Below are 16,872 nucleotides of genomic sequence, written 5' to 3'. Positions count from 1 at the left end.
CAAACTTTCCTTCTGTTTCTCTCAAAATTTTCTCGGAAAACAAACAGGAGAAATCCCCCCCCCCCCCAAATTCGCCCACCCCTAAACTCCGGGTTTCCCCCCAGATGATTTCGACTCACGGTCAACGCCGAAACAAACCCTAACTACGGGCGAAATAAGATGACCGGCCACCAGAACAACCCCCAAGGAGGAACTTCCGGCGGTGTCAATTTTGGGAAGTTCCATGGAGTCCAGCCGGAGCGTGATTTGGAAGCTAATTGGGAAGTCGATCTTGCCAAAAAGCTTGAGGACTACCTCTTAAAGATTTGCTCCGGTGAAATTACTGGCTCCCAAGACGATGACGGTCACAGCTCAGTGAATTTCGGCGAAGGTTCTGCCTTAATTTTCGATTCACCCTAAAAATGAATCTTTTTTTCCTTTTAAATTCTTTCTGGGTTTTCTAATTAATATATATTTATGCATTATTTTTTTGTGTAGCTGCATTGCTGCTTCAGGGTTCAGTTCAAGTGTATAGCCGGAAAGTAGAGTATCTATACAACTTGGTTTTGCAGGCTTTGGAGTTTCTCTCTCAAAAGAGGTTTCTTAAAGTTCCCAAATTCTTTGTTTTTTGATATTTTTATTTTCCATTTCAGTAAGGGTTACTCCTTAAATGAAGCAATTTTTTCCCTTAAAAATGGTGCGTATGTTTTAACAGGCAACAAGACCAACCCGATGGCGCATCGGATCTGGCCGAACAAAGTGCTGCACATGCTGCTTCGGACGAAGACAAATTTTGGGACTTAGATGACATCCCAGGTGACCTTTAAACCAATGACTTTTTTCCTTTTGGATTGAAATTATACTGATAGTATCAGCTGAAATGAGTGCTTACATTTGCAGTGGAAGCGAAGATTAGCTTAGATAGTTCGTCCAACAAAGACACTCTGGTTAACCACTTTGTGAAGCCCCCTGCAAATTTAGTTGTCCTTGAATGTGATTGCTTAGACACTTCTGGTGATGGCAGCGAGTTAGAGTCCTATCTGGTATTTATAGTTGCTTCACTCAATAGTATGATGAAGTTTTCAGAACTATGTTGCCTAACTCTTTGTTTGGTATGCACATATTTGTGGTTGTAGTTGGCAACAAATGATCTCTACCGGGATTTTATTCTATTAGATCCATATGATTCGGTGGCAGTCGATGATTATTTGAAGGTCAATGAAGCTGGTCAAGGTGAAAATGGCACTAATAAGGGCAGTTCAAGGCGCAAGACCTTTCAGTCTCCAACAAGGCATTCAGCGGGGACTGGACGTAAATCATCTCACCGAATGAGTAAAGATACTAGTGTTAATCAAGCTCCTAGGGTTGATTGCGATTTTGATGTTGATGGCCGTAATATGGGACGTGATCCATATGCCGCTGATGACTTTGGAAATGTAGATCATGGATTTGATATGGATGATAGGCATTCAGAACCTAGAGACTTGGATGATTCAGATGATGATGATAATGATCCATGGAAACCTCTGAATCCCCATGAACCCGGAAACTTGAAAGTGAGGCCTTTCAGAAAAGGTAGTTAAATTTGGTTTCTTGCATGCTTTTTGTCTACCTATATAATTTTGGTCGGTACCTAATAGTCTTTTCTTTTTCCTTCACAAGCAGTAAAAGCTTCCAGAAAGCACGCGGTAAATTTGACGAAGAGTAATCCTATAACTGCTTTGTTTCCACTTGCTAGATTGCATGGGACCATTAGTCCCGAACTTACAGAAATGTGGGAGAAGCAGCAGAATGCCTTTGAAAAACAAAGGGAATCCAAGTCTCCTCCATTATATGAAAAGGTATATTTACTAAAAGTTTTACTTAGGTGAAGGTGATGGACAGTTGATTTGTAAAACAAGTATGTTTATTTCAGCTTCGTCAATCACTAATTGGGCGAGGATCTGGAGCTGCTAATGCTTTTCCTAGTTTCGAAGAAGATAACGAGGACTATGGATATAATGATGAGAATGTTGATTTTGGTGGACCCGATTTTGGCAAGCCGGAGAACATGCCTATGGATGAAGATTTACCTTTCACGAACGAAAAGGTTAGATTTGTTGTTATATTTAGCCACTAGAAAGTGTGAGATTTTCTGTTGCTCATTTATTGATCTTTCATAGCATTGGGATGGGGATGCTGAGTTTGGAAAGAGTGAAATGTTTGACAATGGAGATCCGTGTTCTCAAGCAAGCCTGGAAGATCTCTGTCGCTCTCACCTGGTAAGCATACTCTGTCTTGTATCCAAGTGATGTTAGGGAAAGTGATCGGTGATTACTTCCAGTTAGCTTGGGCTTGGCACTATAAATTATGCATTGAACTATGGTTTGATGTTGAATTGTTGCTTGGATATCAATTGCTTGAATAAGTTGGATGTATTTTTTCCCGCAGGATGCTCTCCTTGCCAGTATAGCTGAAAACGAGAAGCAAACTGAACTGGCTGCTCGAGTTTCATCGTGGAAACAGAATATCGAGCACAACCTGGAAGAGCAGGTAAATAAAGTTAGCTTTAATTCCATTTCTTGATTTTGGTTTTACATCATTATAATCGCTTTGTTCTTTTCTCCTGGTGATTAAGACTAAGGACGCCATTTCGTTTTTAATAGGATTCACATCCTCCGTTTGATATTCATGAGTACGGTGAAAGGATTATTGAGAAATTCTCGCTTGTTTCCGACAAAGGAGATGTAATGTCGTACGGTGATCTTGTTGAGGGTCAAGAAAAGCATGATGTTGCTCGATCCTTTTCCGCACTCCTCCAATTGGTAATTCTTCCTCATTTATAAGCAGCTCCTTGTAGCCATTTCTTTCTAGGTTGAAGTTGGTTAGTAAATTGTTGTAGTAACACTTTCACGCGAAATTTCACTCTTCTCATACAGTTGAACAATGGAGATGTTGATTTAGATCGAAGCAGACTCGACAGAGAGTCTGTTTGTTATACGAACGTAATCCCTTTCCATGTCCGACTCCTCAAGCATGACAAGAGAAGAGTGGAACTTCGAATGCCCAAAAGAGAGTTAAATTGCCCTCGAGTAAAAACGTAGAAAAGGCGATAGAAACACGTCTTCACCCGAGAAACATCTACCGGTCAACTCGGATTCAGATTACGGTTCAGCAAAGTTGTCGTCACAACAGAACCACAAAGCTTCTGCAAAGCTTGGCAGTGTAAGGTGCACTCCAGAAAACAAGAGGAGACGAAGTTCTCGATTGGTTGAACCCGTGAACTTGCAATCGGCATTGTGACACAAAACATGGTATAGTTGTGGCAGCAATTCAACAGTTCAGCTGAATAGCTGTGAAGATTTATGACCATAGATTCTATAGATTATGTGACAATGTTAGGTATGAATTTATATTATTGGTGGTGTAACTCAGTCCTAGGATGTTTTATCTCTGTCCCAAATGGCTTGTATTAACAATACTGCTACCACTACTACTACATGTTTTCCTTGTAGATTTTGCACTCATTTTATGTAATAATAGTGTCAACTTGTTTACTTAACTAACACGTAAATTAGCCACGTGGCTAATACATTTTTGTCTAACGACATCAGTGTGAGTAAATTAAAAAATTTTAAAATTCAATGAGCCAAATAAGATAGAGAATAAATTTCAGTAATAAAATTTGTAGTTTACCCTTTTACATTAATATATTAAATTTTATGTAAATTGAAACTTCTTAAATATAAAACACTTATTTAATATTATGAAAATATAAATATAAATTAAATAAACATAAAATTCAATTCCAATAATCATTAATTTTAACATGTAAACCATAAACTATCAAAATATTACGATTGAATTCGATTAATTCGGTTTCTTTATCACACCCTATTTTTAACGTCCAGCAAAGGAAGGGTCGAGACAATGCATGCTAATTTAATGTATGCGCCCATCCCACTACATGCCATCCCTAACAGATTCGAATATGTCGAAACGAAAAAACCGTTGCTTTTGGTCGAACGCACGATGGCTGAAGTCACCGAAGTGCCTTAGCAACACCGTACCCCTCCAAAGGGCCCCTAACGAGGAATACCAATGCGCCATTATCACTCTCTCGGTAACAAGAAAACTACAACAGAAGATACCCTAACCGACGGAATGTAATTGACGTCCATGGTTCAAATTCGAGTTCAGGTGTAATGAAATATACAAGTTAGGCACAAGAACTTTAGGATATAGGATTGACAAACAAACAAACAAGCACGCTTCGGCTCAAAACATACCGTTTCTAACCGCAGCTGGGACATGTAAAAAACTCTTGATCTCGAGATCACCACTCTTCATCGTTATAACAAACACGATCAACCGGATTTGAAGAGCAAAACCGCTTTCTGATCTAAATAAAAATAAACAAAGTGGTTTGTCTCATGAGTTACGTACGAACCTGCATCAAAATAAAAGAAACAAATATTAATGCAACACGGTTTTGCAGCGTGGATGGAATTATCATTCTAATTTGTTTTCAACTAAACACGAGATCTAAAACTCTAAGGAAATATTCATCACATAAAGAAACCTGAAAGAAAATGTTCTAATCTATGCATATGGTACGATAACTATAACTCGATATTCGCCTTATGGTAGATTACCCAGAACTACTTTACAAATACGGTAGCACGATAACTAATAACTGAGGAAGTGTACCAATATCAGTCCAAGTTTATAAATAACGCTGTTTTACATAGGCTGTATATCATGAGACAGCACACATCAATGATTATAATGTCTAGCATACAATCCACGAAATCCAGATGGAACACCAAAGAGTATGATTAGGGTAAACTACCAATGCATTCCCAAAATTATAGCAGATAAAATTCTGTGGTATGTAGGAAACATATCACATTAATTCCATGTTCCATAGAACAAGGTTGTTGGAGGTATCAATTAGGTTATTAAACACATTGATGAATTATTATTAGCCCGAGCTTTCCAACTCGTGTCTCGGGCTATATAGAGGTCTTGTCGCTTAGAGTGCGCCTAGTGCCCTTGATAACATTGGCAGTAAATCCACACAAGGCCAACGGCCACACACGCACCACAAATGGAACCAGGCTCTATGAAATCCAGTATAAACTAAAAAATAGTGAAATATAACAAGAAGAGACAAATCATGATTGGATGGCAGACGGATAAGACCATCCTCTTGACGAACGCCAAAGTTCTGAACCATTCATTGAAGAACAGATAAAGTTTGAGACCAAAAATCCGAGTATTCCCTTACGCCGAAAGCAATAAATCTACTAAATTAATTGTTGATCTTAACCCATATTTTCCATAGCAACGAAGAAACAATTACAATACAACACCAGAACTAGATAAAGTAAATGGAAATCTAAATTTCTTTTAAGCCTAGATCTGCTTTTGATTTCATCTAAAATACCAGCATTACTTGAACGAAACTAATTTGCATAAAAATCAAACTTGTGTATATCCATGTAGATAAATTAAATCTAAATGGGAATTTGGGTTACCAAAATTTCGACCAACGATGCAATGCCAAGTGGGTCCGTGTTTCTTATCGAATTCCTTCTTTATGTGCTCCGCCACATCTTTCTCTACATTGTTCTTCTCAAATGCCTAATCGAAAACCCAGAAGGAAAAAAACAGTAAAGAGTTATAAAATTTATAATAGTTTCTAATAAACCAAGATCAAGCGAACAAAACCCAGAAACCAAATCTAATCGAAAACCATTAAAATGGAAGTTCGAGAGAGAGAGAGAGAGAGAGAGAGATAGAGCTAACGGAGATGGCAATATTGACAGCTTCTTTTTGCACGTCGTCTCTCATGTCGGCGCTTTTGATGACGACTTTTCTGGCTCGTAAAGTAGTCGATTCCGCAGTAAGCGCCGGAGAATGTTTCCGTTCATCGGTTGTCGGTTTCACCGTCAGAGCTCCGGTGATGCTTCTCTTTGATTCTTCACTGCTCATTTTTGGAGTTTTTTCTTTCAAAAAAAAAATCTCAGAGCCAATATACGACAGGTAAGAGCAGAGAGGACAGAGATTCAATTTCTCTCTATTCTTTTACTATTGTTTTGTTTTGTTTTGTTTTGTTTGTAATCGTGAGCGGTAAGACAGTGTGTAACTGTACTCTTAGCTTTTTTTTGGGTAAAACTATTCTGCAGCCCCCAAACTTTGCAATTATATCTAATTGGTACCTGTATTTTATTAATCTAGCTAAGTACAAGATAATATATGTTCAAAGATAATTTTCAACCATATGACATTAAACTCTTACATCCTAACATTCTTGGTGCTTGAACCCGAGACTTCAAGAAATAACAACAATTTCTTTACTACTGAGGTCATTTGATTCGTGCCTAATTGGTAATTTTTACCTAAATAGTACTTGAATTACCAATTCCGTCAATAAACTTATTTTTTAATTATTATTTTTCAGTGATGACGTAACACTTTAAAAATATATAGGGTAAATTAAGTGTTTCACATCTAAATTATCAGTTTTGGTCTATTGTAATACCTAAACTTTTAATTTTTCAAAATCATATATAAAGTTTAACTTTTGTTTCATTTTAGTATCCACCGTTAAAAACTTTAGTTTTTGTTTCATCACGTACCCCATTCAAAATTTAACGTTAAATTTTACAAATATTGAAAATGTAGGTACTAACATAGATAAAAATTGATAGTTTAAGTACTAAATGCGTTAAATTTTTAACGATAGAGTACTAAAATTAAAATAAAAACTAAACGCCAGTTATAGTTTTAAAAAATTGAAAGTTTAGGTACTAAAACGGATCAAAACTGATAATTTAGGTACTAAATGCATAGTTTACCCAAATATATATTAAACCTATTGAGTAGTCTATGTAGGGAATGTTGTTTTCCTTTAGCGATCTTAGTTCGAGTACGTGCGTTGTCGATGACTAAAAATATTCTAAATAGATATTAACTTGTAATCATTCTAGTTTATTAAAAAATAAATATTTATTTTAATTTATTTTTATATTTAATAATTGTTAATATGTAAACCTCAAATGGAGCACCATTGACAATAGTTTTAGTAATTTGTAAATATCAAATTAAATTAAATTTATGTGCATAAATTATATAAATTTAAAATTCATATATTATATTCCACATTTTTTTATTAAAATCTAATTAAAATATATAAAAAATAATTAAATGTTATAATATTTTTTTATAAAATTTATGATTGAAATATATATATATATATATATATATATAAAATCTAACTTTGCTTTGAAGGTATGTTTGCTGGGTTGTCCCTGTAAAGGAGGCAGCTCAAATTCTTGTTTATATGTTATTTTCATGATTCACTAATTATGGAAATGATATAAATATTGACTTCTAGATGTGTGTTTAATAATATATATATATATATATAAATGATTGATTTTTTTTATCAAATGCCACATCTGTCAACAAATGAAATCCTCTTCATTACCTCCATGCGTATTACTTCAGCCACTTCCTTTATCATCTTTGGTTTTTGAAGGCATTTCAATGGATTTCATTACTGGTTTACCTCCTTCACAAGGTAAATCAGTCATTATGGTTGTTGTTGATCGTTTGTCAAAATATGGTCACTTCATTGCGTTACCCCCACACTTTACTAGCGCCACTGTGGCTACTGCTTTTGTGTCGGAAGTGGTTCGCCTTCATGGAATCCCAACTGAGATTGTTTCAGACCATGACAGTCGATTTATGACCCATTTTTGGTGCGACCAGCTTATCATCCACAAAGAGATGACCAAACCGAAGCTTTAAATCGTTGTTTAGAAATGTATCTTCGCTGCTATGTATCGGATTGTCTGAAAATTGGCTTACCATGCTGCCTTGGGCCGAGTATTGTTACAATACATCATTCCAAATGTCGGCGTAGATGACTCTATTTGAAGCTCTTTATGGACGGCCACCTCCGACTATTTCTCGTTATATTCGGGATTCTTTCGGTCACCCTCTTCTTGATGCTTTCTTGGTCCAAAGAGACGAGGTGTTGCGTACTCTTAAAATCAACTTGCTTAAGGCTCAAGCACGCATGAAAAGTTTTGCGGATCAACATCGTCGAGACGTAGTCTTCAATGAAGGTGATTGGGTTCATATTAAGTTGCAACCTTATCGGCAGAATTCTCTTCATCTTCAACGCCACAACAAGTTGGGTCTATTGTGGAATTCGGGTTAATTTCCACCAATAATAACAAATTCACCTTGAAAACTATTATCTAGGTGACTAGTGTGAAAACGATTGTATTAAAAATCACCCCAAGGTAGATTCCCAGAAAAGAGTGGAGGGGTCACAGTGATCTCTCTTAAAACCCACTCTCCTTAGACAGAACTACCAAGACAAGTAATTTTAATAGGACAATAATTAACAACAACTATACCCGACAATAGCTATTAAATAAACATAAAAGAGAACACCAAAATTTTAACGAGATTAGGCCAAAATTATGCATACATCCTCGAACACTACTAAAATAATATTTCACTAAAAGAGAGAAATAGCCTTTAATATAGAAGAAGGCTTATATTTGTGGGGATACTAAACTAAGGAGGAGGAGGGCTCTATTTATAACAAAAGAATTTCCCCTCCTCCTTATACAAAACCAATGTGGGATTCAAAATTTGCCAAAAAAAACCAACAAATCTTCACCTTGGCAAATTCCACACACATCTCTCAAAAAATTCAATCTTCAGTAGTGTCTGTAAATTCATCTTTCAATTTGTAACAATATTGACCAAGTCTAAACAATGTTTAAACTTGACCGCAGTTACCACTTTTGTCAACATATCAGCAGGATTCTCAGTGGTCCGAATCTTCTGGATTATGACTCCACCTTCTTCTAGAATCTCTCGTACAAAGTGATATCGAACATCGATTTGCTTCGTCCTTGCATGGTAAACCTGGTTCTTTGCTAAATGAATAGCACTCTGACTATCACAGTGCACTTTGATGTGTTTCTGTTCCATTTCCAATTCACCAAGCAATCATTAAAGCCAAATTGCCTCCTTCACAGCCTCTGTATCTGCCATATACTCTGCCTCTGTAGTAGACAAAGCCACTGTTGACTGTAAGGTGGACTTCCAACTGACTGGTGCTTTTGCAAATGTAAACACATAACCAGTAGTTGATCGACGCTTGTCTAAATCTCCTGCAGAGTCTGAATCACAATACCCAACTACACACTGATAATCTTGTTTGTCCCACTGAAAGACCAAACCAACATCTACGGTGTTCAGAATATACCACAGAATCCATTTCACAACTTGCCAATACTTATTTCCAGGATCATGCATATACCTGCTCACAACTCCAACTGCCTGTGAAATATCGGGTCTCGTACACACCATTGCATACATCAAGCTACCAACAACACTTGCATACGGAACCTTTGACATGTATTCCCGTTCTACATCATCCTTAGGTGACATGGATGCACTGAGCTTGAAATGAGGAGCAAGAGGTGTACTAACTGGTTTTGACTTCTCATTCATGCCAAAATGTTTTAGTACCTTCCTCAGATATTCTTTCTGAGACAAACAAAGCCTCCCCAATTTCTTATCCCTTGATATCTCTATGCCTAGAATCTTCTTCGCTTCACCAAGATCCTTCATCTCAAACTCCCTGTTCAATTGAGTCTTTAGTTTCACAATTTCTGTTTGTCTGCTGGAAGCTATCAACATATCATCAACAAAAATAAGAAGATATATATAGGATCCGTCTTGTAGCTTGCGTAAATACACACAATGATCATATTTGCTTCTTGTGTACTTCTGCCCTATCATAAACTTGTCAAATCGCTTATACCACTGCCTTGGAGATTGCTTCAATCCGTACAACGATTTTTCTAATTTGCACACAATCTCTTCTTTTTCAGCAACTTTGAATCCATCTGGCTGAGTCATGTAGATTTCCTCATCCAAGTCTCCATGTAAAAATGAAGTTTTTACATCCATCTGAACTAGTTCCAAATTCAACTGCGCTACCAAAGCCAACAAAATTCTGATGGAGGAATGTTTTACAACTGAAGAAAATAATTCATTATAATCAACTCCCTTCGTTTGAGCGTAGCCTTTAGCCACCAATCTTGCTTTGTAGCGGATGTTATTCTTGTCAGGAAATCCATCTTTCTTTGTATATACCCACTTGCACCCAATTGCCTTCTTTCCCTTCGGAAGACTAGCTAGTTTCCATGTCTGATTCTTTTGAAGGGATTGCATTTCTTCATTCATGGCGATCCTCCACTTTTTATGTTCTGAACTTTGGACTGCTTCATTAAAAGTGGCAGGAACGTCATCAATTGCAATTGGTGATGCAAAAGAGACCATATCAGCATAACGAGCAGGTTGTCTAATGGTCATCTTTCCCTTTCTGAGTACAATTGATTCATGTTGCTGTAGAGGTTCTTGGGTCTGAACCTCTTCTTCATCTAAATCTTCTTCTACCATAGGAAAGTCAACATCAGTTTCTTTACTGGCTGGGACAATTCTGCTTCTTTCAAACTCCACCTGTTTGGGAGTTCCATCTGTCTGCTCCAATTTTTCTGAAGTCACATTTCTCAACATGGTAGATTCATCAAAGGTAACATCCCTGCTGAAGATTATTTTCTTTGTTTCTGGACACCAAAGACGATAGCCTTTCACACCAGAGGTGATCCCCATAAAGATCACCTTCTTTGCTCTTGGATCCAGCTTTGACTCCTTAACATGGTAATATGTAGTGGAACCAAACACATGTAAGGAATCATAATCTGTAGCAAGTTCTCCAGACCATTTCTCTAATGGTGTTTTACCACCAATAGCAGTCGATGGTAATGGTTGACAAGGTGACAAGCATAGACCAAAGCCTCAGCCCAAAATTCTTTGTCTAACCCAACATTAGACAACATACACCGAATATTCTCCACTAATGTCCGGTTCATACGCTCTGCCACCCCATTTTGTTGTGGTGTATATCTGACAGTGAAGTGCCTGACAATATCTTATTCTTCACAGACTTTCAGAAATAGATCATTTTTGTACTCTCTACCATTATCTGTACGAAGACATTTGATTTTTCTGTCTGTTTGAGTCTCCACCATCTTTATCCATTTAAGGAAAAATCCTAGCACCTCATCATTTGTCTTCATTGTATACACCCAAACTCTCCGGGAAAAATCATTAACAAAGGTGACATAATAGTGTGTTCCTCCCAATGAAGTTGTCTTGGAAGACCCCCATACATCTGAATGAACATAATCCAAAATATCTTTAGTATCATGGATTGCTGTTCCAAATTCCACCCTCATCTTTTTACCTTTGATGCAATACTCACAAAAAACTAATTTGCAAGCCCGAGCACCCTTTAATAATCCTTGATCTATCAGCAATTTCAAGGATTTTTCACCAACATGCCCCAAGCGCATATGCCATAACCTGGTTGCTTCTGACTCCTGTTCATCAGTAGAAGTTGCCACTACTGTTGTCCCAATAATTGTACTACCCAGAAAGTAATACACATTGTTTCTTTTCTGGATTCCCTTCATTGTCACCAGTGCACCAGAGATAATCCTCATAATCCCATCTTTTGCCCTCATTTCTAAACCTTTTGACTCTAGGGTTCCCACAGAGATGAGATTTCTCATTAAATATGGTACATAATGGACACCTGTTAAGGTTCTGATTGATGCATCCTGATTCCTCAAGCAAATTGAACCAATCCCAAGTGTGTCAAGAGGGGAATTATTTGCTGTGTAGATAATTCCACCTTTTAGTTCTTTAAAATCAAAGAACCATTCTCTATTGGGGGTCATATGGTGGCTACAAGCTGAATCTAACAGCCATAAATTGGAACAGCTGGTTGATGGCGTAACACTGAATGCGAAATCTGAATCTGCATCATCATACTCGACCACATTTGACTCTGAGATAACTTTTCTCCTTTCAGGTTTGTCTTTATTCTTTAGTCTAGGATATTTTTTCTTCCAAAGCCCTTTTTCTCGACAAAAGGCACATTCATCTTTGCTCAATCTGGACTTTGACTTCGATCTCCCTCTCCTTCCTTTATTCTTACTCTTCGAACGACCTCTAACAACAAGTGCTTCTGCTTCGACACTTGTGTTTTCTTGTTTGTCTTCATTTCTCAATTCATAACTATACAAGGCAGCTGTTACTTCACTGAGAGACACATCAACCTTCCTATGAAGTAGAGTAGTTTCAAGATACTCAAACTCATCAGGAAATGATCCCATCAATATTAGAACCAGATCTTCGTCTTCAAAAGTCATGTACATATTCATCAGATCAGTCACCAGCTGATTAAAGCTAGTAATGTGATCATTCATAGTGGTACCTGGTACATAGTTGAAGCGGAACAATCTTTTTTTCATGTAGAGCTTGTTATGACCGCTTTTCTTCAAAAATTTCTCCTTCAGTGCCTTCCAGAATTTACTTGCAGAAGTTTCCTTAGAAAATGCATACTTCTACTCTCTAGAAAGACACGATCTAATAGTACCACATGTCAATATATTGATCATCTTCCATTCTTTCTCCTCAACATCATCTGGTTTCTCTCCTTCAATAACAATGTCTAGACCCTGCTGAAATAGGGCATCTAGAACCTTACTTTGCCACATGCCGAAATGACCGGTGCCATAAAAAATCTCCACTGCAAATCTAACATTTGTCACAGCATTTCTTGCCGAAATTGAAGATGAAGAAGATGTTGACAACGATGTGGATGTCTTTGTGTCGTCTGTCATTTTTGCTACAAATTCTATTTAACAGCTGTCAATGCAGAATGTCAATTAGCCCAAGGAAATTTTTTTCTGATGTGGAAGATCAGCCTAAGCCGCAACCATAGAGCATACTAAAATAAACCAAGAGCTCTGATGCCAATTGTTGTAGAATTCGGGTTAATTTCCACCAATAATAACAAATTCACCTTGAAAACTATTATCTAGGTGACTAGTGTGAAACCGATTGTACTAAAAATCACCCCAAGGTAGATTCTCAGGAAAGAGTGGAGGGGTCACAATGGTCCCTCTTAAAACCCACTCCCCTTAGACAGAAATATCCTGACAATTAATTTTAATAGGACAATAATTAACAACAACTATACCCGACAATAGCTATTAAATAAACATAAAAGAAAACACCAAAATTTTAACGAGGTTAAGCCAAAATTATGCCTACGTTCTCGAACACTACTAAAATAATATTTCACTAATAGAGGAAATATTACAAAAAGAGAGAAATAGTACAAATAGCCTTTAATATAGAAGAAGACTTATATTTGTGGGGATAATAAACTAAGGAAGAGGAGGTCTCTATTTATAACAAAAGAATTTCCCCTCCTCCTTATACAAAACCAATGTGGGATTCAAAATTTGCCAAAAAACCAACAAGGTCATCGATATTTTGGTCCTTACAAAGTCCTTCGCTGCATTGGGTAGGTTGCTTACCATCTTGAATTACTAACGTCCGCACAGATTCATCATGTTTTTCATGTTTCTCAATTGATCAAATGTGTAGGTGTGTCGGACCACCAAGTTACTCCATTGCACTTAGTTGATTCATCCTCTACCATGGTAAAAACATGTTTCTCAATTGATCAAATGTGTAGGTGTGTCGGACCACCAAGTTACTCCATTGCACTTAGTTGATTCATCCTCTACCATGGTATTACAACCAGAATCGATTATTTCCACTCGCGTTATTTTTCGTATTGGCCGCTCAGTTGTGCAATGGTTACTTCGCAGGGAGGGGTTTGCTGTTGATGCTGTTACTTGGGAAGATAAGGATAATTTACTTAAGTCCACTATTAAAAACTTAACAAACTTAATGTGTTTAATACTTAAACTATCAGTTTTTACTCGTTTTAATACTTAAACTTTCAAAAAAAATCAAAACTTAAATTTAAATTTCGAACGGTGTTACTAAAATGAAAAAAAAAATTAACTTTAAGTATGATTTTAAAAAAAATTAAAAGTTTAGGTACTAAAACAAAACAAAAACTAATAAATTTACGTATTAATTTACCCTTAAACTAATATAGAAACTCGGCCAGCACTTTATTGAGCTTATTTGGGATGAAATTTACATGAAACAAATTAATTAGGGTTGATTCGAAGCTCTTCAAATTTAAAATGCGTATTTTTTTTAAAGAACCATAAACCCAAGTCCTTACATATCCTTTGCAATTATTTTGAGGGTTTGATGAAAATATGTATGATGTACCGATATAAATATAAGATAACCAAATTTTAATTTTTAAAAATATTTAATGCATTGTGTATGTCCAAATATGTGACAAAAGATAATACAGAAATGATTATATGTATTATTATTTTCTAAAAACAGTTAAAAAAAAGGGAGTGATATAGTAATATTTAATATTATAACTATGATCCAACATGTTTTGTCTAATAAAGAGTAATAATATTAAGCCATTGCACCACCTCCGACAACAAGTGTTTTAGGGTAGCCAAAGATCCTTTGCCTGAAATCATCACCATTAATGGAAGGCCTTTGTGTAGAGAAATGGTGGGTTCCCAACCAAGAAGCTGTTTGGCCTTGGAAATGTCCGGTTTCCTCTTGTGTGGATCATCTTACTTGTCTGGTCTGAATTCTATCTTTGCATTCGGATCTATTGCTTCCTGTACCACCTACAACGATGACAAATATCGAACTATCTTTAGTTTCTTCGAGTTATCCCGGTACGTGCCTAACATGAAGTATGTCTACAATCAAAGACGAAGTCAGAATTAAACAATAAGAATGACTAAATCGATTAACTTTAAAATAAAAAACTTAATTAAGTATTTCATCTAAAATTAACAAAGACTAAAATTGTCATTAGGCAAAAAATTAAGGGGCACGGGTCCCTTCAATGTCCATAAAAGTTTCGTCCCTATCTATACTTGTACAAAAAAAGCAATTATTGAATAATGTCGGGTACGAGTATTTTAATGAAAAATGAAAATTTTCGAGTATTTTTTTTTTATTTTGACCTCGGCGAGTTCGAGCATGGTGAGTTCTCTAGGATTTCCGAGATTAAAAGGACCTACGTGATGGCCTTCCATCAACCGCATTAGGCCCTCCACCCATGCATCATAAGTGAATCAAACGAAAACAAGATTTTAGGATTTTTATTTTGATAGTGAGATTAGAGTTTACCAAGTCCGAATCATATTGGAAACTCCTAATTTGTTTCCCATCACCATAGACAGTCATCGGCTATTTCCTCAATGCTTGGCCACAAAGTTGCTGACGACACGACCGTCGTCGATGTTCATTCGCAGTCCGTACGTGTTGAAAATCCGAGTAATCCTCACCTATTGGAACAACGGTTAACGGATTATGTTGCTCCAATTATTACACCCGTAATCGAGTCTGAGCTTCTTAAAATATATTACTAACCTCAATGCTAAGGCTTCGATGGTAGTCCATGGTCAAGGTCTCTGCAGTTCGTTTGCCCTCGTCTTAGCAACTCTGTACACCTACTGCCATATCAAAATGTGTTAAACAAACATATATAAACTCGATTTTAGGTAAATTGTACGAGTTCTGATAAATTTGATCCGAAATTATATATACCATTTTTCTTATTTTAAATGAAGTTTTTTTTTGTATAAATATACATAAAATGGGAATGAAATAACTAACCAATGGGATTGACATAGCCCCAATAGGTCTCAAACTGGGGATGCTGCAAAGGATCACCATAGACCTCACTGGGGCTGATTTGCAAGAAACGGGCACCAACTCTTTTTGCAAGCCCTAGCGTGTTCAATGTTCCCACCACATTGGTCTTGTGGATCCACCCCATAGCCCCCAATAATCAAAATCAGGGATTCCAAAAATTCAGTCTAAAACTCTTTAAATATAAAAAAAATTAGCAATTTAAATCTTTCGGACATAAATTGACTTGGATTCAAACCAATTCGAACCAGAAATGACCCAGATTTACAACAATCGAAGTATGAAATGATACGAGTTTGAAGTGATCAAATTCGAAATGATCTTAACCCACAATTGACTTGGATTCAAACCAATCCGAACCAGAAATGACCCAGATTTACAACAATCGAAGTATGAAATGATACGAGTTTGAAGTGATCAAAACTCGAAATGATCTTAACCCACAATGAATCGAACCAAAAATACAAAACCATATAGGCCTGTCGTTGAATAGTTGATTGAATAAGGATGCCTTTCGTTGGGTTGTGGGTGATGGTCGGTCGTTATTGTTTTGGGTGGATTATTGGTGCCATGATAGGCCTTTAAGATGTACTTTTCCAAGGTTGTTCAGGCTGGCGGTAAATAAAAAAGCATTACTAGTGGAAGTTGTGTCATTCTCAGGGTCGGACTATGTTAATTGGAAAGACTTATTTTGGAGGGATCTCTTAGATGGAGAGCTTTCGCTATTGAAAAGGCTCAAAGAGGCAGTGCAAGGAGTAAATTTAGTGGAGGGTGAAGATACTAAATTTTTTTATCCATATTATTATTATTAATATTATTATTATTATTATTATTATTATTACTATTATTATTATTATTATTATTATTATTATTATTATTATTATTATTATTATTATTATTATTATTATTATTATTATTATTATTATTATTACTATTATTATTAATATATTAAATACATATAAATATTATTAAAAATAAATAAATAATAAAAAATATAATTACAGGCCCAATTACAATTGGACCGGCCCAGTTACAAACCAACCAGAGCCGGTCCAAATCCAACCAGAAACCCTAAATATTTGGGTTTCCAATTAGGGTTTCCTAACCCTAATCTAGCCAGCCGCCATCTTCAATCTCAACCGTTGGATCTGGTTTGATCCAACGGTCCACCATTTGCCAGAG

At 36.4% G+C, this 16,872-nt stretch overlaps 1 protein-coding gene and 2 pseudogenes across 1 annotated transcript; 1 reads left to right on the top strand and 2 right to left on the bottom strand.

The window, feature by feature from the left end:
• On the top strand, positions 1-3,367 carry LOC120155839 (annotated as a pseudogene).
• Positions 3,368-4,140: 773 nt separating this feature from the next.
• Positions 4,141-6,051, bottom strand: LOC120155781 (dynein light chain 1, cytoplasmic-like). The gene is made up of 3 exons (XM_039167243.1): positions 5,770-6,051; positions 5,499-5,604; positions 4,141-4,408 (listed from the first exon to the last, which is right to left on the bottom strand). Exons 1-3 carry the CDS (start codon positions 5,953-5,955, stop codon positions 4,326-4,328), a joined length of 375 nt encoding a protein of 124 aa, XP_039023174.1. The 5' UTR covers positions 5,956-6,051; the 3' UTR covers positions 4,141-4,325.
• An 8,360-nt stretch (positions 6,052-14,411) lies between these two features.
• LOC120155880 lies at positions 14,412-15,817 on the bottom strand (annotated as a pseudogene).
• Positions 15,818-16,872: the final 1,055 nt, after the last annotated feature.

This window comes from Hibiscus syriacus, unplaced genomic scaffold (genome assembly GCF_006381635.1).
Source record: "Hibiscus syriacus cultivar Baekdansim isolate YM2019G1 unplaced genomic scaffold, ASM638163v2 tig00111208_pilon, whole genome shotgun sequence".
Classification (NCBI taxonomy): domain Eukaryota; kingdom Viridiplantae; phylum Streptophyta; class Magnoliopsida; order Malvales; family Malvaceae; genus Hibiscus; species Hibiscus syriacus.
Note: the sequence above shows the minus strand (reverse complement) of the source record. Positions and strands in the feature narration are given on the sequence as shown.